The following is a 26,540-nucleotide window of genomic DNA, read 5'->3' as shown; positions in this document are numbered from 1 at the left end:
GAAACAAGGCCGGGTGCTTTCAGCCGAGGGACCGTTCCCTGCACAAACATTTACCAAAAGCCCCCTGCCTGCCTCCTCTCCCCTCGCCAGCAGGCAGGGCACGGGGGTTAATGGGCAACATTACACAGTAAACTAGGCAGAAAGATTTGCATTTGTTGGAGAGAGAGATTTCCTTACTAGATGGTTTGTGTTTGCAGTACATTAGCTAATCTCATTTCAGCTTGCGCTACATCTCCCACCGTGCGAATGCACACGCACACACACTGCGATGCTGAAGCCCTGCCAGGGCCCCACACGTGTTGTTTCCAGTCTGCCTGCTCCTCCCTCCTCCCCAACCTCCCTCCTGCCTTTCCGAGTCGTGCCTGGATCCCCACAGAGTCCCCCAGGTGCTGATGCCTCTGCAAACCATGGGGCTGGGGCCCGGATGCAGGGTGCCGGAGCTGCTGCGGTGGCAAAGCTGGGCTCACCGCCCACCCTAATTGCTCAGAGCAAACCCCTGCATGGAGCTATGGCCAGATCCTGCCATGAGCACAGAGCCATGGGGCTGGCACCAAGGGACAAGCTTCTCCGCAAGGTGCTGCTGGAGCCCGTAATCAGCTACATGGAGTCCCGGGAACCAACACTGGACCTTCCAGCCTTGACAAATCCCCGTTTGCCAGACTCTGAGCAGGTGCTGGAGAGCCGAAGTACTGCTATTTCAGAGGAGGCATTTATATAGCAGCACTTAGTGACTGCTGGTAGGTTTATTACCAACCCCTCATCATACTGACACAGCAGCATGAAGTTAGAGGAAGCCTTGGTAATAGCTCTGCACAAGTGAAATGTTATTATTTTGCTAAGATCTCTGGGAATAAATAGGCCTGTATCTGTGTAGCCGCACAGGGCTGTAGGACGGGCAGCGTATCTGCACCGTGGGTAGGGTGGCAATGTACATGGGGTGGGGACTGTGTGGTTCAGGGGCTTTTCTCTGAAAACAACTGAAAAGCATCCACCCAAAGGCTCCTTGCAGGCAGAGGGACGAGTCTGGAGGCAGTTAATGGCTTTCCACCTGCAGGAGCTGTGGAAATGTTACCAACAAAGCACGGGCTCTGCTGCCAAGCTCTTACAAGCTAATCAATTAAAGCATCACAGCTTGGAAGACTGGTCAGAGCAAAGCAGCACAGTATGGATTTTTTTTTTTTTTCCCAGGAAAAGAGCTTTAGAACAAATCCCCTTTTCCCCCACAAAGAGAGCAACCACCCCCTGCAGAGAAAACCAGCCCCCGGGCACTGGGGAGTACCCAAGGGGCTGCCACAGGTGGGCTGGGGGGGGACGACACTGCTGCCTCCCCGGCAAGGCACAGCCACTCGCTGCCAGTTAGCGCCACTGTCCTGCTCCCTGTGTCACCCAGTTCAGGGGTGCTGGCTCCCTGGGCGATGCCCGAAGCATGAGAGACACAGGTATGTCACTGCTAGCCCACGGCTTTGCTGCTGGCTGGGGCACAGACCCCATCAGGAATTTGCTGTGTGTGAGGGCTGCCGCTGCCTCTCTGCAATGCTGTGATTAAGTAAAGCGCCGTTCCTTGCTCCGGCTGCAAGAGCTGCCATCGCTACAGGGGTTTCTCGGACCTGGCTAATGCTGACTGCTTTTGCCGCTGCAGAGGGACCCTCCAGTCTCTCAGACCTCCCGAGTCCCGTCCACTGCTGCCCAGAGCACAGCTCTCCCATCCTGAGGCCCTCTGTTCCGTGGCACAGAAATGAGCATTTGACTGGCTAAACTACATCTGGTTTAATAATTCATCCTGCGCTGTGATCTGCGATGCGCCGTATGACTGCACGGCTCCACACAAGTTAACCAGCCTCCTAATCTCCTGCTTGTAAATCTAATCACTAGTGATTTTATATTTACCTGCAGATCATAAGTAAGAATGTGCAGTGACAGAGCTAAGCACCATTCTTAACGGACTCATTAATAATTCCTCCATTTGAAGATGATTCCTCATTGCTGTTCTCTGAGATCTGTCAATGAGCCGGTTCTTAAGCCACTTAAGATGCACCGCGCTGATACTGCATCATGCTGCTTTTCATGAGAATACTGCTTGACACCACATCGAATACATTACAACAACCTATAACAGTGATTCAGATACCTTCCTCCATCAAATGTATAATCTCTTCAAAGATTACAATCAGCTACCTGACAAAATCTAGTTTTCATAGTGCCATGGTTACTGGTGCTAATTGTAATCTGTTCTTTCCTTCTTTTTCTTATTTCTTTTATTTCACTGTTTCTTTTCATTTGCCCATCACCAGCCTGTGCTGCCCAGCGGCTGGGCCCACCTGCCCTGGGCATTGGTGCCATGGCAGCGCTCGCCTGCTCCTTCCATTCTCTCCAGCATCTCAGGGTTCATTCACAATCAGCATCGCTGAGAGGTGCTGATTGCATCAGCTCCTCAGAGAATGCTTTTAAGATTCCTGTGGGGAAATTATTTGGGCCAACTGGATTGAAAATATTTACCCTTGGTCAGTGCTCAGGGCCAAAGTCTGCAGGCTGCACCCAGCACATCCCACAGGCACCTCGAGCCCTCCCTGGGGCGTTGCTGCCCTCCTCGAGGTACTGAGCACTGATGCTGTGCCCTCCTGCCCAGAGTCAGGGGACCCCAAAAAGCATGGGGAGATGCTGATGTAAGTAAGAAAGCCAGGACATCTTCCTGGAGACAATTAATAGAGTGAGTGCAGAATAATGCAAAGGCAAAGAAATCACTTTTTCTAGAGGCTGGTAAGATAGCGCCAAAGACATGCTGCACTTTGCCTCACTTTAAAATAAACTTCTAACAAAACTTCTTTTTATTCTTCAAGGAAAATTTGCTAGATAGGACAACATAATTCTGTGCACTCATGAATTTACAAATTCAGTTTTCTGTAGCAGTAACAGTATCTGGTGCAGAGTAACTTATCTTACAATTTATATGGAATGCGATGAGTAAATACCAGCGGTGTCCTGGCATGAATACCAATTTTGAAATTAATACAGAAAAATGGAGGCCCAGGCAGGAAAGCCTCAATAGACCAGGTATTTTTTGGCAGCTGGCAATATGTAGAAGGCATTTTTCTCCATGCACTTGTGGAGATGGTCAGTATTGGGCTGGCAAGACTTCACCAGGAAGAGAAATACTGCAACGCTGCCTGTCCTGCAAAGATCCGGCCCTGCAACTCTCAGAGTAAAGCACCCGGAAGCCTTGCTGGGTGGTGAGAGGTTTGTCTTGCTGGAGAGGGAAGGGGTGGGGGGCTTTGATAAAGATGGGTCTAAAATGATGCACAATATTGGTGCAAAAGTATAGAGAGATCTTTGAAGACGGGCAGTGAAGAGCACAGATACGGAGTTCAGACACTGACTGCTCCTGCCTGCTTTGCTCGATGCAAATCCTGCCGGAACAGAAAACTGAAAATCACAGCTAAAAAGTCCTTAAAAACTTTTGGACAGCACAGTGAAGCAGTGAGTTATGGATATGGCAACCAGAAGAGCATTATTGCCTTGATAAACAGACTGCTAACCTTGGGTTGGAGGGGGTTGGAAGAGCTACAGTGCCTGAAGCTGGTGGAGCCTCTCCAGGTGCTGCCATGAGGAGCCTTAGTCAATTAAGCTATGAATTATGCATAGAGGATAAAACAATGTCCTGTTTTATGGCTGGAGAGTTAAGGTGCCATGGGCTCAGGTAGGTACTCCCAGGCTTCATCCCTGCTGCACGAGGAAAGCCTTTGCTCCGACGACAGGACAGCTCCCTGCGATGTGCCACATGAACTCCATCTCTGCAAAGCCGTGCTGTGACCGCCTGCCCATGCAGAGGCATTGCATCGCTGAGGGATGCTGAGGTGGGGTGCACAGGTGATGCTGTGGGTCACAGCCCCCCAGCCCTGGCTGGGTGCTCAGCTGTGGAGTAGCCCTGGGGCTGGGCCACCCAGCACCCCAGGCGGGCTGCCCACAGGGTCCCTTCTCTCCTGATCCGCAGGGACGCTGCTGCCTGCCATCCCTGCAGCGGGTTTGTTTCTCTCAGCCCGCTCCAAACCCCAATGGGCAATAGAGAGCCTATTTTTGAGCTGTGCAAAATCTTCTTCTGTTGACAAGGAACAAGGACTTCCCTCCTGAAAGGGCCCCCAGCTGTGCCCGCAGGCACTCGCTCAAAGGGGCTGGAACCGAGCCTGGCCTCGGACTCAAACCTCCCATTCAGTGCTGGCGTTTGTAAGGCAGAGCAGGGAGGCAGCCTGCTCTGAAAGCCAAAGGCTGGAGTGGCTCTGCCATCTCAGAGGGACAAAGGCCTTTTCTGCCCTGGGACAATATTGCCACTCACCAGCGATGCCCCCCAGCCGGCGGAGCCTGGAGACCGCTCCTCAGAGCCGCCATTCAGCTTTGCTATGGGAGACCTCAGCTTCCAAGTCTAAAGCCAAGGTTATTTTTCCACTTCCTTCTGCCATTGAAGCCCCTCCAGGCACTGCAGAGGAGGAGATGAAAGCTTCCCAAGAAAGCTGCAGGGAGGAGGCTGGCCCTGTGTGTGCACCAAGGACTCGGAGGGCAGGAGCCTGGCACCCCATGCCTGCCTCTGTGTGCCCTCGCAGGAACCCCCCTTTGCACCACAGAGCATCTGTACCAGCCTGGGGCCCTAAACAGGAGCCGCGGAGTGTTTTGGGGCAGCTCAGCATGGGTCTGGAGCCAGGAGCCCCAGATACACCTGGTTGGGGTCTGTCCTCCCAGCACCTCCATCTGCCTCTCCCACCTGGACTCTCCCTGCACTTCCCAGCACTGAGATCCTCAGTACCCCACAAGCACCAGAGAAAACCCACCTTGCTGCTGACCCATGGCATCTCTGCTCTGAGCCCTCTCCCTCTTTACACTGGCTCTGGGGAAAGGGACCTGCACCCAACTTGCATTTAAGCCATGAGATGCTCTTCAAGGAGGTTTCTGGTAGCTCCAGGTGGAGGTCTGAGCTCATCAGGAGAAACTGCTGTGCCCAGACTGGGAAAGCTCCTTCCTGCAGCACTGGAGGTGCTGGAGGTGCTGGCACGTCCTGGCACGTGCTGCTGGAGCGCAGCTGATGAGGGTTTGCTCTCTGCATCCCCGCTCGGCTGCAGCTGGTGCATCCCCACCCACCCAGCACTGCTGACTGGCAGCTGGCAGTGATGCTCCAGCCTGGGCTTGGGGAGGACCTGGCTGTCCTTGCAGGGGACACCGTCAGGGCTGGGAAAGAGGGCCCAGAGATGTGTCACTGTCCATAAAATCATGAGGAGTTCCCAGCCTCTCAGCTGAGCTAGAGAGCTTCAAGCCCAGGGAGTCAGCTTGTTAGTCCTTCTGCAGGCTGGGCACTCGGCGAGGTTCATATTATGGTTGGGGAAGAGTAAAATCTGCAAGGATGCTGGCTCCCTTGCTGGCAGCACAGCAAACACCATGGGCAAAACCCCTGCAGCCCCCCTGCCCGGATGGAGACAGCCAGCCCAGGGTATGCAGACACACACACCACGTTTCTGCGGCATCCCCGCTCCTGCACTTGCAGGTTTCAGCACAGCAAACAACCCCGCTCGGCGGGTGGGCCCGTGCTGTGCCGTGTGCCAGCCCCGTCGCTGCCCACCGACGTGGCAGCAGCTGCCTGCGAGGTTCTGGGGGGCTCTGATGGCCGCAGGGTCTGTCCCACCCTGCTGTGGGGCAGGTGTTGCCAGGCTGCGGGACGCTTCCCGCAAGGCAGATGTGTCCGAGGGCTCCTCAGGTGATGCACAGACTCGACGGAGCCCCTGGCTAGCACTGCTCCTGCCCCACGAGGTGCAGGGAGCTGAGAGCGGATGGTGATGGATAGGTGTAACTGCAGAGCAAATGCAGCAGCACGGGGCTGCTGCATCACCATCATGAAAATAAATGAGAGATTGATTTTCCAGGCGGTTTGGATCTCACGGATCTCACCAGCTGTGACAAGCGGTGCGCAGGCATGGCCAGCGTGGCGGGGCTGACGCCTGCCTGTGCTCCCGTGCACCGAGGAGAGGGGCGTAGCTGTGAGGCAGCTGGAGACTCAGGCACCCTGAAATGGGGACAAAACAGGTCTGAGGGGCTTCAGGCTCTCACTGGCGTTGCAGGGGACAGACCCCAGGCAGGGAGCCAGGCGAGGCTGGGGACAACGGGAGGGATGGGGAAGCGCAGCGCCCTGGGCTCCCCCACAGGAGCCCCCGGCTTGCTGGCATCAGCCATATCCCAAACCATGGCGAGCAGCGCTTGTCTGCTCGCCAGAAAGGCACCGTCTTTCTTGTAACATCTTATCTTCAAGCTTCTCTTGCTAAGTCACATCTGACTTAATTATGGTAATTAAGATTGACTTTAATACAAGATTAAAATGTGAAATGAAAATTAGCTGTGAAACTTATCTGAATTTTTAGTGTGCTTATTGATTTTCTTCACTGTTAATCAAAGGTCTGAGGTAACTGCCGATGAATATGGTGCTAATTAGAGCAATGTCCACTAAAGTGGCCTCAGGAGACGCTTCTCTCTATTTCCTTTTGAATACCCCAGCTTTCTGACCATGCAAACATCTCCAGCCCTGAGCGTTGCCGAAGGAGCAATAACAATTTCTCCTTTTCTTATGCACACCCCTGTGGCTGCCTGCCCTGCTTGCTCCTGGAGCCACCGTCTCGCCTGCTCCTGTCGGCAGTGCTCCCTGTATGCACCGGGCTGCACACCTGGTGATGCACAGTGATGCATGGGGATGCGCTGTGATGCACGGTGATGCATGGGGATGCGCTGTGTTGTGCGGCGCTGCACGGTGATGCACGGTACTGAGGCAGCCGGTCTGGCCCCAGTGTTTCGGCAGGGTCAGCAGGAGCTCAGTGACCTGGGGAGTGCGGAGGCCACCGGCTTGCCTGCTGTGCACATTGCCATTGTTTCTCAAACTGAGATTTCACGGGCCATTAGGCCTCAGCACTGGCCGAGTGGGGAGGCTGCAGGAGAGGAAAATTATTCAAATCACCTTGTTACACACCAGCTTTGGGGAGCACATCCCGCGGCGCATCCCACCCTCTCCCTCTGCACGTGCTCCCTCCTCTCCGCTGCCTCCCAGCTCGCCCGAGTCCCCAACAAAGCCACTGGAGGGGCAAGGGGACCCCAGCACCGCTGCGAGACCCCCGGGCTCGCTGAGCAGCACTGTCCCCACCAGCTGCTGACCCTCCCCAGGCGCAGGTGCTGCGGGGAGTTGGGAAACGCACCCCAAGAGCCGCACCGGCTCTCGGCAGAGCAACAACAAACCCCGGCTGGTGCCAGGTGTGATGTCCCAGGCTCGTGGGGTGCTGCGCTGGTGGGGAGCTGGGCCTCGCTGCACTCCCTAATCCCGGCTGATGAGCCAAGGCTTGAGCTTAACCGTTCCCTCTCCATCACTAACTTTTGCCACTTAGTGGGCATTTCTGCATTACAAATACAACATTTGTTCTTTTTTTCCTGCCTGTTACCATGGCGCTGGTGTTATTATCTGGCTATCTTAGGAGTTTACTACAATGCAGATGAACACAATAAAAATCACTCAAGGAAAACTGCTAAATGAGAGAAAACTTTTATCTTTAATAACGGCAGGTCAGGAGGGAAGCTGGGGATGGAGCAGAGGGGGGACCAGAGCAGGCTGCGCTCGCTCTGCCGCAGATAGCTTTGTTAGACCAAATTAAACCTCTGAGCAAACGAATCCCACTTTGTATATGAAAATGACAGTGTTAAATAATATATTGCACCTCTTGGTGATTTCTCTCCCTTTCTTATTTTGTCCTTCTCTCGCCTGCTGCCCAACTGCTCCCAGCTGGCAGCAGCTAGGAGTGACACAGAGAATGCAAATGACCCCGCTGCCTGCACAGCCTGCTTCACGCTCCTCAAAATCCCTGGGCTGCTGCTTCTCCCTCTTGCACCCGCGTCGGGTGGAGGAACTCTGTAGAGCCCAGCAGGGAAAAAGGCAGCAGGATCAGTCCCGGTGTTTGGACGGTTTCTTGACTTGATGTGTTCTGCGTGGTGGCATTTGTAGTGATACCAGTATGTGATTATTGTTGCTGAGGTAACCGGATCAGTGTAATTGCTCTCTCAAAGGTAGCAGGGACTTCTCAGATGGCAGCATCAACAAACTGGCTATTTGGGGGAAAGGCTGGCCTCAATCTTGTGGTGTTTGACACTCACGTCGTGCTTTGTGACATTGTTCTGGCTATTTGACTTGACAGGCAGAGTGGCCGGGAGGACCAGGCAGCTCTCACCGGGAGGTGATTTACAGTAAACATTTCAGGGTAGGATTTGGGATTTCAAGAGAACGAAGCCTCCATTCCTGTTCTTATCAAAGGCGGTGTAATTACACCATGTGCTCTGACAGGCTCGGGAGAGGCCTGCTGGAAGCTCCCCGCTTACTGCTGCTGCCGGTGGCCCGGGCAGGAGCGATGGGCAGGGAGTTCCTGGGTGCCACCAGGCCCACGGTCCTACCCGTAGGGAAGAAGGTTGTGGAGCTCTGGGGCTGGGGGGCTCAGTGGGGACTGCCTGTGCGTTGCTTCTTTTGCTGCAGGGCTGAGGAGACTCCAGTGCTCACCCATGGCCACAGTGCCAGCCCCACGTTATGGGGAACCTGCGCGGCTTCCACAAAATGTGGATTCCCACGTGCCCAGAGCCCATCACCCCATCGCAGCTGGTCAGGCCGCGGTATGCGGCTCCCTCCCAGCCGGGCTTCGCTGGCTCCAGCAGCAGGACCAGACCCTGGTTCTTCCATGATCCCAAGGGGGGCATGGGGCCTGTGTCAGCCCCTCCATAGCACCACTGTCCTATTCGCCGCCTGCTTTTGGGAAGCCCGAGGGGAGGGAAGAGGGGTAAGGCTGGGCTTGAGCAGGGAGGCAAGAGGGGCTTGGGGTGCTGAGGGGGCTTGGGATGCTGAGAGGGGCTTGGGGTGCTGAGGGGGCTTGGGATGCTGAGAGGGGCTTGGGGTGCTGAGGGGGCTTGGGATGCTGAGAGAGGCTTGGGGTGCTGAGGGGGTTTGGGGTGCTGAGGGGGTCTTGGGATGCTGAGAGGGGCTTGGGGTGCTGAGGGGGTCTTGGGGTGCTGAGGGGGTTTGGGATGCTGAGAGGGGCCTGGGGTGCTGAGGGGGTTTGGGGTGCTGACAGGGGCTTGGGGTGCTATGGGAGGCTTGGGGACAAGGGGCAGTGAGATGATACAAGAGTCCGGGCGCAGGCTGAGCGGGGGCCTGCGGTGGGGACCACTGCCCGGGCTGGGGGGCACTGGGGCTGCTGGAGCCGGGGGGAGCCGGGGGGGAGCCGGGCGACTGGGGAGGCTGAGGGGAGTCGTAGCGGGCTGCGGGGAGCCCCGGGCCGGGGCAGAGCAGCGGGTCGGTGGGGCTGGGGCGAGCCGGGGGGGCCGGGGGAGCCGCGGGCGGGGCCGGAGCGCACGGCGCTGCGCGGGGGCCGGGGCGGCCGCCGGCGCCCTCCCCCGCCGCTCTCCCCGCTCCGCTCCGCGCCGCGCCGCTCCTCTCCGCCCTCCGCCGCGCCCGCTCCCCCGCGCCGGCTCCGGCTCCGGCGGCAGCCCCAGCCCCAGCCCCAGCCCCCGCCCCCGGCCCGGCCCCGCTCGGCTCGGCTCGGCTCGGCTCGGCTCGGCTCGGCTCGGCTCGCAGCAGCGCGGAGGCTCCGCCGCGCCCGCCGCCGCCGCCGCACCATGCCGGGGCCCCGCGGGCTCTGCCTGCTCGCCCTGCTGCTGGGCAGCCCCGCGGCCCCGCGCCCAGGTAAGCGGGGCGGAGCGGGGCGGAGCGGGCCGGGGCTGCGGCGCGGAGCGGAGCGGGGCTCCCCGGGCACGGCGGCCGCCACCGCCGGGGCCCTGCGCCTCCCGGCCGGGGGGTGCAAGCGCTGGCGCGGAGGGGGCGCCGGCCGGGACGGGGGGTGTGCGGGGGGTGCAGCCGTGAGCGGGGAGGGGGGAGTCGGCCCGGGGAGGGGGCAGCCGGCCCGGGAGGGGCTGCTGGAACCGGCCGGGCACCCCCGACCGGGGACCCCCCCGCTTCTGCTGCTCCCCGGGCCGGGATGAAACTTCTGGCATTGCTGGGAGAGCGCAGCGCCGGCACCGGCAGCGGCACCGGCAGCGGCGGCGGCACCGGCACCGGCAGCGGCAGCGGGGCCCGGCGGGACAGCGGCGGCTCAGCACCGCGGGGCGGACAGCTCCCGCCGCCGGGGCCCCGTCCTGCCGGGGCCGCTCCGGGGAGCCGCGTCCGAGCGGGGAACCGTGGGCTAACGGGAGCCGTGTCCTCCAGGGGAGCCGTGCCGGACCCTCCGCCTCCCTTCCGCAGGGAGAGCAGCCCGGTGTCCCCAGCCCCCGGTGTCCCCAGCCCCCGGTGTCCCCAGCCCCCGGTGCCAGCTCCCCGCCAGCGTTCCCGTCCCACCGGCTTGGGCGCGCAGGGGATGGCCGTGGGGTGGTGTTTCCCCACGGGCTGCATGTTCATTCCACATGTTTCACGTTTCCACGCAAATCCGCTCCCTCTCCCTTTCCCACTGCCGTGATGACGGACCTAAGAATAGGCTTCGGGACCCGTCTGCGGGTGACTTGACAAAGTCATTGCAAACTAGCTGCACCGGTGCTGCTCCCGATCTCTCGTAACTGGAAGGCTGCGGGGACGAGGCAGCCGGGTTTTGGTGTGCTGCTGGCTGTGGTTACCGATGCGGATTGGTCAGAGGGAGAACGGGAGAGGCCGGTGTCTGCCTGTGCTGCAGTGTTTGTGCAGGGCCTGGGAGGCTGACCTCCAGGGCCGATGGTGTGTTTTTAGCGAAGATTAACAGCTCCCCGTGTCAGGAGTGCTGTGCAATGCTGCCTGCCCGGCTTTGGTTTCTGTTCTCGTGTTCAGATTGCGTTAAAAGACTTTGACTTTTTGGTCTTAAACCCAGCTCTCCATACAGAGATTATATTACAGAATCTATCCTTTCTGGGCAACAAAACGGAAACGGGTGTAGATTATGGCGTTTCTCTCTCTCACCTGCATGGGTTTGTGTTCCGTGTGTGGATATGCACGTACATATGAAGGAATCAGATCTGAAGTCTCTACCCCGAGTTGTTGGCATCCTGTTTCAGCATTGGAACAAACAGAAAGACGGTTTTCTCCATCGTGTTACACAAATGCTTGCATCCAGGCCGCTGGTGAGCTGCTGTGGGAGACGTGTGCATACAGTGATAGTCCCCGTGCTGCCATGGGGGGGTCTGGGGGTGCTGGGCAAACAGACCGTGTGAGTGCAGGGCCCAATACGGGGCTCACAGCTCCGCCACCGCCTTGTGCCCTGGCAGGAGGGCTGCCCTGGTCCCAAGCACCCGTTGGGAGCACCAGCAGGCAGCCCAACTCCTCAGGAACAGGATTTGGCGCTTACGGCAAGCGCGATCTGTCATAAATCTCAGGGTGCGAGAACACAGCGTACTGAACTCCTCTTTCCTTGGCAGAGAGGGAGCTGATAAATAGTTGACCCTTTACAAGGTTCGGTGAATTATTGCTGTAAAATCCCAAGCTCCTGCACACGCAGCCCTGGAGCTGGCGGTGACGTGGCAGCTCTCCCCGTGCTGGCTTGTCGATCTGTTTGCAGGAGGTCACAGCCAGGGCCCAGATTGGCAAGCCCTGCTGTTCTCAAACTGTGAGGGGGAGCAGGATCAGACCCTGCAGAGAGATCGTTTGTTGTGCTCCATCTGCCTGCTCTTTCAGTTCGTTCTTTCAAGAAACAGCTAATTTCACATGCCTTGCACTAATCAGTTGCTCGGCTGGTGGCTTTTTGGTGCTTTGCACTTGTGGAGCCATTTAGATCAACAGAGAGGAGGTGTGAAAGCCTCTCCTCTCGGCATCCGCTTACACCCACCCACCAGCACGGAGCACAGCGGCAGAGCAGGCAGCGGAGGCACGTCCCTTCCCAAGGACTTGTGCCAGGAGGCTCCGGGCGGCAGCGTGCAAGGAGCGCGGTCAGCGGCGTAGATATTTATTTAGCACTGTGCGAATGCAGCGTGCAAACACGGGGCGTGCGGACAGGCTGCCTCCAAGTCTGGCGGCTGTGGGCAGAGGAAGGCGGCAGCGCTGCCTGTGCTGCCCGTGCTGCCCGGGTGGGCTCGGGCTGGGACCGGCGCTGGGCAAAGCCCGGGTGCTGGGGAGGGTGGGGGTGCGGCCGGACCCCCGGGACATCCAGGGTTTCTAAATATATCCCGTTTGGTGCGGCGGTGGCGATGCGGACCGGTGTCCACTAGAGGTTGTGATGAGACCAGCAAATCTGGCTGCGGTGCTGGGAGCAGAAATGCACCCCGAGGGGTGCTGAGCATCGGGCTCCTCCGTAGCCCCGTCATCTGCGCTCCCCCTTCTTTTCTTCAAGGAGTTTGGGCACCTCCAGGCTAGCTGCACAGCGCAATAGCAAGCCACAGAGATTCACCTGGCTTCATGGGGAGCGCAGCACCATGGGAGAATTTTTCCAGAAAATCAGGCGTGTCCAGCAGGAAGGAAAGCGGAGCGTGAACTCAGCGAGGGCTGCAACAAGTGAGCGGTGCGCTCTCGCTGCGATCGGCAGCACCCCGAGCGGTTTCGTCTCGGGCAATGAGATAACAGCACACGGTCAGGCTGCCAGCAGGCTGTGCGGCCGGAGATGATGGGGAGTGGAATTTGTCTGATGGGGAGGTATGAGAGTCCATAATAAATGTCTTCTTTTCCTTCTCTCCTCCTTGGCAGAAAGAAGAAGGGAGGTCTGGATCAGTAGCAAATGAAATTAAGATCTCCCAGCCCTCTACTTCTCTGTATTTTTGCCATTATGAATATATACAGCTGCTATTTAAAGTGCACGTTTTGTGGATGTTACAGTGTCACAAATGTTTCCTCCTATACATTTTTCACTTCTCTTTCAGTGAGGAATTTGATAGAAGTATTTGGGACTGAAGAGGCAGACTGTAGACCAATTAAGCTAAATGTGCTCACTTGGCATACAGAACGCCACACAGAGGTCTAATAAAAGCAACCCATGTAAAAAGGGAAGTGCAGAACATATCAGTGTATAATCCATCCCTTGCAGCTCTAAGTCAGCTTCTGCTGGGTTCAGAAATTAATAGGTAATAAGTCACAGATGAGGCAGTATGCACAGAGGTGTGGCAGGGCATCACTGGCTGGGTAATGCGGGCATTAAAAATGGCTGGTGTGAGAATGGCAAGTCCTGCCGGAGGGCAGGGTTGTTCCTGCGGGTATTCAGGGTCAGAGCCGAGCGCTGTGGCGCTTCGTTATCCCATTTTGTGCAAACAGATTTTTTTAAAATGAAATGGGCTCTGTATGATTAAATAACACGCAGCTTTTGATCTAGACTACAAGCAGCCTCAGAAATCAGTGTATTTTACATCCTCTGTCATTTCAATGAGTACAGCCAGTTTCAGTGGGCTTTGGAAAAAAAAAGACTAACCTTCTGTGAGCAATCCAAAAGTTATTTACTTGATGCGATTTTATTTTTCAAATATTTGAAAGTGGTTACTGAAGAGAAAAATACACTCCAAGGAAATCCTGTTACAAAACACAGGCTATATTTTAATTAGCATAACGTGCAGTTACATGGCTGGAAATGGAGCCTGCCAATAAATGTATCTGTCGGGAGTTCAGATAGATGTCTATAGAAAATACAGCATGAGCACTGGCTTTCCAATTTTCCAGTCCATCAGGATGGATTTACACTCTTGTCAGAGGTATGAAATTGCTGAATTCAGCGCTGAGATAGATCTGTGTCTTTAACCACTTGACTTGCCAGACTGAGGGTGCTCAGGAAGCCATGGGTGCCTCCCTGCTGCAGTCCGAGGGACCCAGCAGGTCTGCGGGGGGATCACCCTGCCCATCTGGGCACCCTGACAAGCGCCTGGCCCCCTGCCCCCCTTCAGGGCTTCAGCAGAGCGAGCACCGGGATGAACCACACCGGTATCGAACACGGCACCCGGGGCAAGCCTGGGGGTCCTGGGCACTGCCTGGCCCTTCCCCTTCGTTAGTGGAGTGGCATACGGGGCCAAAGCCAGTGTTCCAGCAGGCTGTTCTGCGGCTTGGGAGCAGAAACCCCAGGGTGCAGCCGGTGACAGCACCCACGGCAGTGGGGATGGGGACCTGCCATCCCTCCAGCCATGGCCTCGGGGGGGTGGCAGGGAGGAGCGTGTGTTCCAGGGGGGTTTAGGTCTGCCCGGGACAGCAGAGCAGGCAGGCCTGCAAACAAAAACGCTTTTTGAAGTCCTTGTGTTGGCTGTGCTGGGCCAGGATCGATGTCCCTCGGGGAGGGTGCAGGCAGAGCCCAGTGAAGCTGCTTTTCCACTGCTGCTTGCAGAAAGATGTAACACACATGCGGCCAAACAGCCACAAGAAAATGCCGTGGGACCGCTGCCAAAGAGGTGCAGACGGGCAGGGAGCCCCCCTGCCCACCCCAGCTGCACCCACCGTGCAGGGGGCTCATTGTTCCCTCTGCCTGCTCGAAGGGATGAGGTGTTTGGAGATGATGTGATTCAAAGAGAGACAGAACAATCTTTAACGTGTCCTAAGGTAAAAGCACTGAACCTTGTAGAGCTGGAGCTCTGTGACCCCAGCTGAAGCCCGGGACGTCTCCGGCCGGGCGTGCAGCAGCGCTGCGAGGCCTTGGGCACAGCTCTGTGCTGTACGCCGCTGCCCTGCTGAGATGGAGACCGAAATGCAGAGTGTGAGCAAGGCTCTGGGGAGGCTGCAGTGGGGCGAAGGAGGATTTGGCATCACTCTGACTCAGGTTCCTGCAGTTCAGCCGCTGCTTGTAACTGTCTTCCATGGCTTTCCAGAGCCCTTCCCAAAAGGGCCTGCTTCACAAGATCATTTTTCATACTGATGTGCACGTGAGCGATGCCTAGATAGGATGCACGGAGGAGATCCGCGTGATGCAGGTGGCTCACCTGCTCTCGCTGCAGCCCCGAGTCCAACTATGCGTCCGGGTAACTCAGTCTGCATGAGCCAGGATGGAGTGAAGGAGAAATTCTTTGCAGAAAGCAGCCCTTTTCTGCTGAGCTGCTAAAGGAAGGTGTCCTTCATTTCAGAGGACAGGCCACCAGCTGCCTGTCTGTCTGTCTTGTTTCACAGCTTGTTAACAGGCAAATTGTTAAGGATGTTCTTGCACAGCCCCATGGGGCCAGTCCGCTCTGATCTGCATCCTGCTCTGGTGAAGATCTGCCTGCTGCAGCTTTGCCCTGGCAGGAGAGCAGAGCCCAGGACAGACAGACGCTCGCTCAGGGAGCTTCTGCACCCCAGCCCTGAGCCCACGCCTCTCGGCAGCTCTCCTGAAGAAAGCAGAACTGCTCGGGCAGGGCAGGCTGCTCACCCTCTGCCATCCCCCAGAGCAATTGCTACAGCAACTGCACCACTGGGAAGAGGAAGGAGAGGAATAAATGAACTTCTGATACTTGCAGCAACCCCCTTGTCACTCAGGTCTGTTATGTCTCAGACTTCATCCATAAGGATTTCAGAAATCAGAGGAGATCCACAGAGCTTGGCAGCTGGAGGAGCCGACCAGAGCCTGGGGTGGAAGAGGCAGAGCTGGGAAATAGGTGGAGGAAGGCAGACTCATTTTTTGTAATGGAGAGCGAAGCGTTGTGGATTTCTAGCAGAGCCTATGGCATAAGCTTGATAAGCAAGTGTTGCTTATCTTCAACTTGAATCTATGGCTGTGGTCCCTATGGTTGGGGGGATTCTTGAGCAGTCACAGCCAGCACCTGTGTCCTGACACAGCCCAGTGTGCCCTGGCAGCCCCAGGACCCCCAAAAAACAGGGGTGTGGGTGATCAGCAAGGAGCTGCCAGGAACCTTAGAAGTTGGAAGCTGCAGCTGGCACAGACAGGGAGCGCTCCTCTTGTGCTTTCGAGAAGACACTATTTCTGGCCCAGCGTCTTTCTTAGGTGACATGGATGTGGAATAACAAACCCTTTGAAGCATGTTGCTGTGAGTTAGCATCACACTGTTAAAGCTGCTGGAGTTGCACTGATTTGTAAAAGCAGGGATCCAGCTAAGTGGCCCAAGCCTTGCTGCAGCCAGAGCCTGCGGGGGAGCGAGCAGGGGGAGCCTGAATTTGGCCCTGTGGCCCCCCCAGGCTGACCAGGTGCAAGGGTGGAGGGGGGGCTGATGGCCCCGTGGCACAGGGGACCCTCCACTGCAGCGCTCTGTCCCCGCGGTGGCTGGGGGGCTCAGGGCTGTGGGCACACAGAGGTAACGCTGTACGCAACCGGGGGACCTCCCCTTGCTCGGGGAGGACTGTGTTTCCGGGGCGCTGAGAAGCTGCTTTCCCTTCTGTTCCTTCTTTCGCTTGCTAAAATTCATGGCTGTGGTGCAGCTGAGGCTGAAGTGCTCACAGTGTGGGCAGAGAGCACAGCCCCAACTTAGCCATCTTTTTTTTTCCCCCTCCTTTTTCTTTCCCTGGGGAGAGTCCAGAAAAGCAGCCAACCAAAAGGGACCTGCATGATGGCTGAACCCAGAGCTTTCCTGATGCAAAGCAAGGAAGCTCTGCCTGGCACCCCCAAGTCTGCGTTCTGCTGGGACAAGCACAGATTTGTCCAGACCCTTCTCCCTTTTCCTGACCCCAGGATCCAGCTGCCTGTCTTGAACCCCTGGAGACCCCAAGTGACTGCCCCAACAGGGCCAGGGGCTTGGCTCTGCATCCCCGCTGGCAGGGGTAAGGGGTGCAGAAAGGAAAAGGGCATTAGCACCCCAGGACAGATGGCTGCAGTGGGAAGGTACAAGGAAACTTTATGCACCCGAAAGCCAAGCTCCTGGCAGCAGCAGGGAGGGAACGTATGAGCAGCCTTGGCCACTAAACCCAGCACTGGAGGTGCGATTCCAAATGCAAAGCTTTAGTCTGGAAGGGATATTTGGTGCCAAATGCAAAGGCATCCAAAAATTCAAGTGTAACAGAAGGAATATCTGTGGGACTGATCCTGGAGCAGTGTAATCTGTTTGGCAAAAACGATTTCCACATCTCTGTCCATCTCACTGTCGCGCACACTTGCGCATTATGTGCCAAAGCAAGGACCCGCGGCACCAGGAGCCGTGCTCAAGAGATGCGGCTCTGCAGGGGCGACCCCAGAGAAGGGACAGCCAGCGTGCTCCCCAGGGCTGCCGGGGGAGATTCAGTGATGTGCTTCAGCCTGTCAACAAGGGAACTACTGTGGGGACCTGGCACTGCCATGGGGAGCTGGGGCAGAGCAGGCAGGAGTGGGCAGGAGCGGGCAGGAGTGGGCAGGCAGGCGCCGGTGCGAACAGTTCCGCTGCCGGTCCCCTCCGGGCGGGGAAGGAGAGGGATGGTGGAGCAGGCTGGAGGGGTCTCCCGTGAGGTCTTGCAGCAGTCGCTGTTGGGCTTGGTGCAGTTCTGTGAGCAACGCAATAAACTGACGAAGATACTAAATTAGTTTGAGCATCCAGGCACTAATGAAACAGGAATAATGTGGGGGGAATGAGGAAATATTCTAGAAATTGGTGAATTCGGGGTGATTTCAGAGCTAGTCAGAATGGCTGAAAATATTTAAAATTCAAGAGAGAATCTCCATCTGACTCTTTAGGGTGGATTAATGGAGCATGTCAACATTTTGTGGATGAGATCCTTCATCTCGGGTAGATCGGTGGCTGGGGGACAACACCGGAGGACATAATTTCTGATATCCCCTCCACCACCTTCCCGCAGCCCTGCAGCTCTTCCCCTGACAATGGGGCTGCATGACGATACGCAGGAACTGGGCTTGCAGTTCTTTTCTCATGATAATTTAAACGCAATTTCAGTAAAAATCGGGCTATTCGTGACAGTCCTAAACTCCATTTGCAAAGATACCAAGTCCCTAAATTGAAAGACTACTCTCGCATGAGCCCTAATAGCCTCCCAGTGCTCCCAGCACACCAGCAGCATCCCTGCCCGCAGCGAGGAGCTCTGCAAAAACAGCTTAGCAGATGTCCGCTTGGACACATCAGCCGTCCTTTCCCCCATTGCACAGGATACAAATGAGGGAATGATTTAAAAGAAGAAAGGTAGATGGTGCTAACAACATTAAAAATGAGATTCAAGCGCTGCTTCACTATTAGTGGGGCAGGGGGGTGCACGGCTCTGTCAGCCTGGTACCCAGGCTGGCCTGGGGCGGGATGCAACGCCGCACTCTGGTCCCAAGAGCATCCTTAGAGATGCCAGACTGTTCCCAACACTGTCAGGGTTAGTCAGCTCCAGTGCAGAGAGGACGGATCCTGGGGCAACACTGCCCAAAGCAACCACCCACCTGCAAAGCTACCCCAAAACCCAGCACCCTGAGACGTGGAAAAACTGCTTTCCAGAGGACACAGCCCCCGTCAGACAACTTGGTTCCCTTTGCCCCTTATCATCCATCCAGATTATTCATGCAGCAGTTTTTAAATTGCTGTTGGACACTATATTTACATAAATATGTGAGCCAATGAGGTCTAAAACCCTGGTGAGCTCTAAATGGTGTATTAGGTTTTGGAAAGAGGATTTTATCAATTTACTGAGAGTACAAATCAACAGAGCAGAATTTACAAACCCATCAAAAAGCGAGGTGACAGTTTGGAATTAATCCTCTGCCTGAGGCACACGATGTACCTCCACAAACATCTCCCAGCATAAATATATTTGAGAAATAGCGAAGGAAAATGTAACTTCTAATGCCTTTGTACACTGCCAGTGAAACGGCTGCAGCGTCATCGGGGAGATGAATGGAGCTAATGTCATTGGGAAGGTGCTGCTGCCTCCTGCTTTATTTTTACCCAAGACTCAGTCCCCAGCCTGCGTTGAAATATTTCAATTTGTCTTTGTGCCACACTTACCCCAAAAGAAAATTTCCCCCATAATCTTTCTTCCTCATTCATTCTTTTTTAAAAAAAATTAAATTTAGTTTCTCTGCACACACACATGCTGCTCGGAGCAGCACCAGAGCCAGCGTTCCATGGGGGGGGCACGAGACGTCTGCTGGTGCCCCTGGGGTTGGGTGGTGTCGGTGGATGGCTGTGGCTTTGGGACAATCACTGGCACTGGCTGGGGCCATTCCTGCACTGATAGGTGCAGGGGTCAGGGGTTTCCTAGGGCTCGGTGGGATGCTCCATGGGCCACGGTCCCTGCCTTGGTCCCCAGACTGGCAGCAGCACTGCTCTCCTCGGGGCAGCCGAGCTTTCTGGCATTTGCTGGGCAGTAGAGCTGCTCCTTGCATAAGGAGAGAAAACAGCTTTTGGTCTCCCAACTCAGCACAGCATCCTGAAGGCACAAAGATTCCTGCTTCTCCTGGGCCCTTTGATCCGCACCTCCCGCGAGAGACGGCGCAGGATCCATGCAGCCGTCGCCTCTGTGCGGAGCTGGAGCTGCTCTCCCATAAGGGTTTCAGAGCTGACACTCTAGATGAAATCAGTGAGGCAATTTCAATTAAAAGCAAACTTTTCAAGCTATCTAATCAAAAAATATAAAGGCTTCTTTTCAGCTTTTGTTTCGAGTATACAGAGGAGCCCATGCCTGCCAGCGGTGAAATGGCTGTCTTTATTGTGTAGATGACTGTGAAGGACACAGGCTGTGTTCCCATTTTGGAATGCATTGAAGCTTTCTTGGAATTCATTAGGAAAGGTAGGGAGGGAAGGGTGCAGCAAAACAAGAGCCCTTGCAGCTGCAGCCTAACGCTCTCCTGACAGTGACATGGGGGAGGGTCAGCCTGTTCCCCCAGAGGCAAACCTTTTTAGTTTTTCCACTGCAAAATGACTTTTACAACATCTAAATTCGAAAGCATTTTCCATTCCTCTAGCTGGGGCTTACCGACAGTCTGCAATGAAAGGCAAGCTGCACCACCAGTAACCCAGCGGCTTGCTCTCCAGCATTGCTGCAGCTGCAGTCCCAGCCAGAAGCCACCACATCTCCTCGCTAGGACCCATCTGACGTAGACTGAATGGCTCTGCCACATGTCAGCATCTGCACCCATCTTCTACAGGCTTTGCTGCTCTTGCATATGTCCAAAACTTGGATGGAGCAGAGGTTTCGAGGCTCTGTGTGCCCACTAGCCTGCAGGGCAGGCAGAGCAAGGGCAGAGCCATTTTGTGGTGTTACCGGTGTGGCAAGGGGCTGGGCAGTGCGGGCCACAGGCTCAGCACCACCGGCGGAGGTGTGCAGGCACCCTGCCTGCTCCGACAACGGCATCGCTGCTGCTCCATTGCCCTCAGCAGCGCTGAGCATCTGGCTGGTTCCCTGGGAGCCAAGCTAAGGCAGAACCAACAGCTCGCTCTGCTCACCGGCAACCCAGCAGACATCCAACATTTCCTGCAGGCTCAGACACCGTGCATGCCTCAGCATTACACCTGTATCCGGAAAAAATGTGCCGACCTCAAGAATCAGCCAGATGGCCTGTTGGCAGCCCCACCATTGCCACGTTGGCTATCTGAGTCTTGAGGAGCCAGCTCTTGCAAACTAAAGAGATAAAGCCAATGCAGGAGAAACATGGGCGTGCCGATGAGAAGAGGGTGGTACTGGGCTGTGGGCAGCTCCGGTCAGTCGGGCACTGCCAGGGGAGCAGCTGACGGTGACACACGATGGGGGGATGCTCTATGGTGTGAACTGCCCAGCTCTGCTGGTGGGATGCAGCACAGGGCGATTGCAACTCATTACTGCTCATTGGTACGTTGTCACCCAACCGCACAAATTGAATTGAGTCATGGCAAATAACATCTCCTCGAGTGACTCAGATTACCCGAGCGGGCTTCCATGGGCAAGGGCTGTATTCTTCCACATTTCCACTCCACATGCAGCAAACTGGCCTCCCAAGCAAAGCCTTTCTTAAATCATACAGCATTGCATCTTTGATCAAACCAAGAAGCCTGAACGAATAGCAAAGGCAACACTCTCCTTACATTCAGGACTACAAGCCCAGAGTTAGAGTCAACTCTGAAAAAGGCATTCACCTCTGAAAAATTCCTTCCTAAGTGTGCCCAGCACTGTTCCCAGCTACAGTCTGGAACATTTGCTGATGGAAAACACACGTTACAAGTTTATGTTGAACCTGCTGCTGCTCTTCCTGCTCCCATGAAATCAGCTGTTGTGTTTCTCATGAGCAAACGGCCCTAACCCACGGCCTCCTGACTCCAGCTGCTGCTCCAGAAATGCTGCTATGGGCCACACCACACCTTGCGGGTTCCTGCCGAGCACACTCAGCGACAAGTGCAGGATGCGACCATCATTTCATGGGGAATGATGCCCAGGGAGATGCTGAGCCATGGGGAGATTTGCAAGGGGCAGACAGTGGGGTCTGAGCCTTGGCAGCCCTGCAGCCACTGCCCTTCCTCCCTGCCAGCCATCAGCGGGACCTGGGGGGACCGTCCCCACACAGGGACAGCCCAGATCCCCTTCAGCAGCAGCTGGTCCTTCCCTGAGCATTTAATATTGCATGTCAAAAAGGCAATCCTTAAAAACAGATTTATTTCTCAGATGTACCTTTTTTAATCATACTACACTGCTATCAAAAGCACATTAAAAATTACAATTACCCTGTAGGAACATAAACAATGGCAGCAGTAGGAAAAAACTTATCCAAGCCGGACAACATACTGTTTTTTATAATTTGCTGATTCGTTACCTGCTGGGAAGAACAGAGGCAGGTACTTTCTCACCGCATTTCCCAATCAGCAGGGTGTGTCAAAAATAATAATATCACCAGGAAACACGCACAAGTGCCAGTGATATGACATGCATGTTTTACAAGAATATATGAGGAACATCTGACAAAGCCCCCTCTCCGCACGCTGATTCAAATATCAAAGCTATTCTGGAGAGGCTTGTTGAGTGCCGCTCTTCCCCGAGCCGGAGCGGCACGGCGGCTGCGGTGTCACACGCTGCCAAAGCTGCTTTGATGGGAGCAGAAAAGCTGCAAACAGAAGAGCTGCCCCCGAGGAGAGCCCGATGTTCTTGCAGCACAGCTGGCTCCAGCCCCACGCCGCCTGCGCACCCACCCTGAGATAGGGCTTGGGGTAGAAACAAGCCTCAACGGCTGGCATTTAAAGGCTTTCTCATTTAAGTCAATCCAGCTGTGATTAATGAACAAAACAGGCAATTGTTTACATATTTGTGTTTTCTGGTTTTTCTATTTAAGGAATTCTTGGGGGTTGGGGAAAGTGATATTGCCAAGTCTCTTAAAAGAGAGATGTGTTTCCACGCCTCTTGTCAGCATCCCTGTACCTGCTCCTGTGGTAAAACACAGCTGAGGGGCAGTGAAGTCGCAGGGGGGACACAGCACACCTTGCCCGGGATGCGGAGGGAAAGGTGAGAGCGCCCTGAGCCTGCTGGGAGCTGGCCAGAGCCCCGCGTGGGTGCAGGGGAAAGCGAGGCATCTCCACGCAGGGCAGGATGCCCTGATGTGGGTGGCACAGGAGGGGGTCTGAAGGGGCGCCCAGGGAGGCTGGGGGGCAGCAGGCCCCCAGACAGCAGCAGGGAGCTGTTTCCAGTGAGCATCTGCTGCGAGGCACAACGGGAGAGGCAGGGACACGGTCTCTGCTGCTTGCCACGGTCCAGCCGAAGGACCGAGTCCTCTTTGCTTGTTAGCAACGCACTTTTAGCCTTCTGCTTCTCTGTTTTGGGGGAATATGGGGGTTTCCTGGGCATTGGTGGTGCCCAGGCGGTGGCACTGGGAGCGGAGGACCAGGCGCCTCGCACCTCGTCAGGCTCATTAGCTGGGCGCAGCGGCCGTGCCTGCCATTGCCGCCTGAGCAGCCCTCGTGCACTCTCAACAAAGAGCCTGTCATCTTTGTTCCCAATGTACTTGCACCCCCACAAAGACTATCATTATCCTTTCTGATATAATTAAGATCAATCAAACAGAATAATAGAGCAGAGGTCAAGGAAGGCTGTTACTTCCTCAGGGAACAAGGGGCTGCTTTCGTCAGAAATACCAGGGAGCTGGCTTAATTGTTCTAAATTTCAGAAATTACAAACGTGCCTTCTAATTGCTTGTCCTCCCGCGCTGGAGGGAGGAGGGACCCCGAGAGAGGCTTTGTCTCGGAGCGCACTGCCTGGCCCCACAGAGAGCTCTCGTCCCACAGGCACTGCAGCCCCAGCCCTGGGGGCTGCTACCATGGGGCACCATGGCTAAATTAGCTTTTTCCAGGGTCTGGTGGGTCATGCCACTGATATTGGGCTGGTAGGAAACTCTCTGCCCTGTGCCTGCCCAGCCGGTGCTGTACGGGTGCACATGGGTGCAGAGGGATGCGGAGGCGGCTGGAGCCGGGCAGGGGACCGGGCTGGGCTGGGGGCTGCACCCTGCCCCAGGACTGAAGGCTGCTCACCATGCAGGAGGACCGTGCTTCTCCCCTGACATCCTGATGGCTAATGAAAATATATTTGCTATCTGTATTAATTAAAATAAAGTGCAGCGGCTCATCATTAGGCTCTGTGGGAGAAGCTGTACATAGTTTATCATTATCCAGCACGACACAGTGCAGAAATGGAATTAGTTCTGCCAGGCCATCTTTAAAACACAAATCACTGATGACTGATACAGCTGACAATTAATTATATAAAAACCAGTGTCGCTGAAAACGAAGTGAGGACTGAGAGGAGCACTGGCTGCCCTGCAATGATGGACCCGGGCTGCACTAGGCCCCCATTGCGGGGTCTGGGGCAGGGCACTGTGCCAGCCTGTGCCAGCCCCGAGCTGCTCCTCTGCTCCCAGCAGAACAACTCCATTTTTACTGAGAAAATAAATAAAAAAAAAAAAAAATTAATTTTATATTTCCTCAGCTAAATCTTGTCTGAAAACAGGCTCATTTCTGAAAAAGTAAGCCAGTGCGCCAGCGCATCCCATGGCACTTGCGACGCTGGACACATGGTGACATGCCAGGCGCTGCGGCTCCTGCACGGAGCTGGGCTGCGGGCTGTGCTGGCTGACACCAGGAGCTGCCGTGCTGCCAAACCTGAAATTGTTTTGACATAATGAGGATCCGGCAGCTGAAGTGCAGTTTATTATTTTCTTTAGAGGGAAAATACTAAGTAATGGAGGAGGTGACTGGCTGACAAACTGCATCATGCCTGCCTGGCAGTGTTCCGGGCTGTTAAACAGCGTTTGGGAGGAGAGCGTGTCCTGTCCCTCGGCCACGTGTGGTTTTGAGCTGTGATCACTCCGCTTCACCGGGGTGTGCCAGGCCGGCAGCCGGTACGGGAATGGGGAGCGCCAGGCTTTGCCCTAGTTACTAACAGCCTCCGCGGCACAGACCATCCCTGTAATCGATGGAGTCCAATAACTGTAATAACCACAAACATCAGTAACCCAACACTTTTCCTGCCTTCCTGATTGCTAGCAGCGGGACTGTTCGCAATCTGTCAGGAATCATTAGGCGCCAGAGCTACATAATTTCAGAGGAGTACAACAGGGGTCTTTTCAAGGGCACTACACAGTAGCAGGCAGTGGCAGGCAGCAGGCGGGCAGGTTTCTGCCCAGCCTCTGTGAGGGGACAAAATGCAAAGAAAAGCATTGCTTGGAAAAAAGTTTCTCCCCCCAGGACAGGTGCTTCGGGGAGATATAGGCTGCAGCCATCAGTAGGACGTACTGACCCTGGTGCCTGCCCCAACAAATTGACCAAGCAGGCAGAGCTGAAACCACGCTTTGTCCCTCGGAGGGAGAAACGGGCCATGCTCGGGGGCCAGGGAAAGCAAGGGATGAAGGCACAGCCTGGGGTACAAGGAAACCCCAGCCCTGTCCCCCTTTCCTTGCCCTGAGCATCTCCAGCTCTACCAGCTCTGCCTACCTCTCCCACGTGCATGGTGTGATTGCTGGGTGCTGCATCCCTGTGGTGGGAAAAGCCCGGTTCATTAGGTGGGGAGAGCAGAAAATACTGTGTACCGCTATTCCAGGCTTCTCCTGTGCCACCCTCACTGCTCTGAGGCACCTCTGTGCCCTGGGAAGATAGCCAGGACCTGGTGGGTTTCAAATCCTGCACTGAGATGCCCCAGGGCATCTTTTGAGGTACTCCAAAAAACCCACATGCTTTTGGGGTGTCCCTGGAAAAATCCACGGGAGGACAGCAGCTATGGGCAGCAGCAGTGCTACCTGCATCTTCCCCTGCTGCTATGGGGGGAGGCAGCAATCTGACCCCGAGCAGGCTCCCTGTATCTGTTCTTCTCTCAGGAGCTTGGACTAGAGCCACATTGTCATTCCTGTTACATCTTGCAAAAGAAATATAAAGTGTTGCCAAACAGATTTGGCAAAAGGCAGCTCAGCTCTACCCCATGCCTTGCAGTCAATGCAGAAGCTATGCCATTAGCTCGGGCAGAAACCAAATCCTCCAGGTCCCCCAGCCCGAGGAGCACAGGGCAGTGATGCTGCAGTGCGAGCACAGGGCTGTTCTGGTCACCTGGATCTCTAGCGTTATATGAGTACTGCATTCAGCTCTGGGGCCCCAAATATAAGAAGGACATGGACCTGTTGGAGCGAGCCCAGAGGAGGGCCACAAAGATGATCCGAGGGCTGGAACACCTCTCCTACGAGGACAGGCTGAGAGAGTTGGGGTTGTTCAGCCTGGAGAAGAGGAGGCTCCAGGGAGACCTTATTGCGGCCTTTCAATACTTAAAGGGGGCTTATAAGAAAGCTGGAGAGGGACTTTTTACAAGGGCAGGTAGTGATAGGACAAGGGGTAATGGCTTTAAACTGAGAGAGGGTAGATTTAGGTTAGATATAAGGAAGAAATGCTTCACTCTGAGCGTGTTGAGGCACTGGAACAGGTTGCCCAGAGCAGTTGTGGATGCCCCCTCCCTGGAAGTGTTCAAGGCCAGGTTGGATGGGGCTTTGAGCAGCCTGGTCTAGCGGAAGGTGTACCTGCCCGTGGCAGGGGGGGTTGGAATGAGATGATCTTTAAGGTCCCTTCCAACCCAAACCATTCTATGATTCTATGATGATTCTATGTTGTCATCTCATATTTCCAGTTCTGGAGTGGAAATCAAATCAAACCAAGCCGTGAACACACTCCAGACAGGTAGAACAACAGAAGGAGGTTTTGAATAGTCAGATAGTCCATGGATATGACTGCCTGGAAGTGAGAGCATGAATGATTTATAGCCAGGCAGAGAAATAGTCATCTATTATGGCTAAACTTTGTCTCTCCAGATGTTTTACGGCTGTGTATCTTGTAATTGTTTCCCAGGCATCCCCAGACGCAGGGAGTTTTAGCTAAACCCAGTGGATGATAGCTTGTGTGGTTTTGGTGTGCCCGGTGGGATGCCCAGGCTGCCCCCCCTGGCCTGGCCTGTGTCTTGGCCAACGTAGGGATGGCAGGGACATGAGCCTGGTGCCCTGCTGGGTTGCAGCTAAGGCAGCAGGGGTGCTCAGGACCGAGGGATGCAATTCAAAGCCTGCAGCACTCCCGCAGAGTCCCTGGCTGGCACGGCAAGGACTGCTCACGATGCTTTGGGATATAGGTGCTTCAGGGAGAGGCGCTCTCGGGGGCAAAACCCTTCTAGCCATGGCATACCAACCTCCCCAGCCTGCCAGCAGCCCAGGCGGCAGGGCTCCTGCATCCCTGCTGGGGCTCCTGAGTCCCCTCCATCACCCAAGAGGCTG

The 26,540-nt window shown here is 55.5% G+C and overlaps 1 protein-coding gene across 1 annotated transcript in view; it reads left to right on the top strand.

Annotated features, from left to right (window-relative positions):
- Positions 1-538: 538 nt before the first annotated feature.
- The window catches only part of SEZ6L (seizure related 6 homolog like), a 57,372-nt gene continuing 31,370 nt past the window's right edge, over positions 539-26,540 (top strand). Inside the window, exon 1 of the mRNA XM_075718960.1 lies at positions 539-686. Within this exon, the coding sequence (XP_075575075.1) occupies positions 539-686 (148 nt within the window). The remainder of the gene's footprint in view (positions 687-26,540) is intronic.

The sequence above is a fragment of the Pelecanus crispus genome, chromosome 11 (genome assembly GCF_030463565.1).
Source record: "Pelecanus crispus isolate bPelCri1 chromosome 11, bPelCri1.pri, whole genome shotgun sequence".
Classification (NCBI taxonomy): Eukaryota; Metazoa; Chordata; class Aves; order Pelecaniformes; family Pelecanidae; genus Pelecanus; species Pelecanus crispus.
Note: the sequence above shows the minus strand (reverse complement) of the source record. Positions and strands in the feature narration are given on the sequence as shown.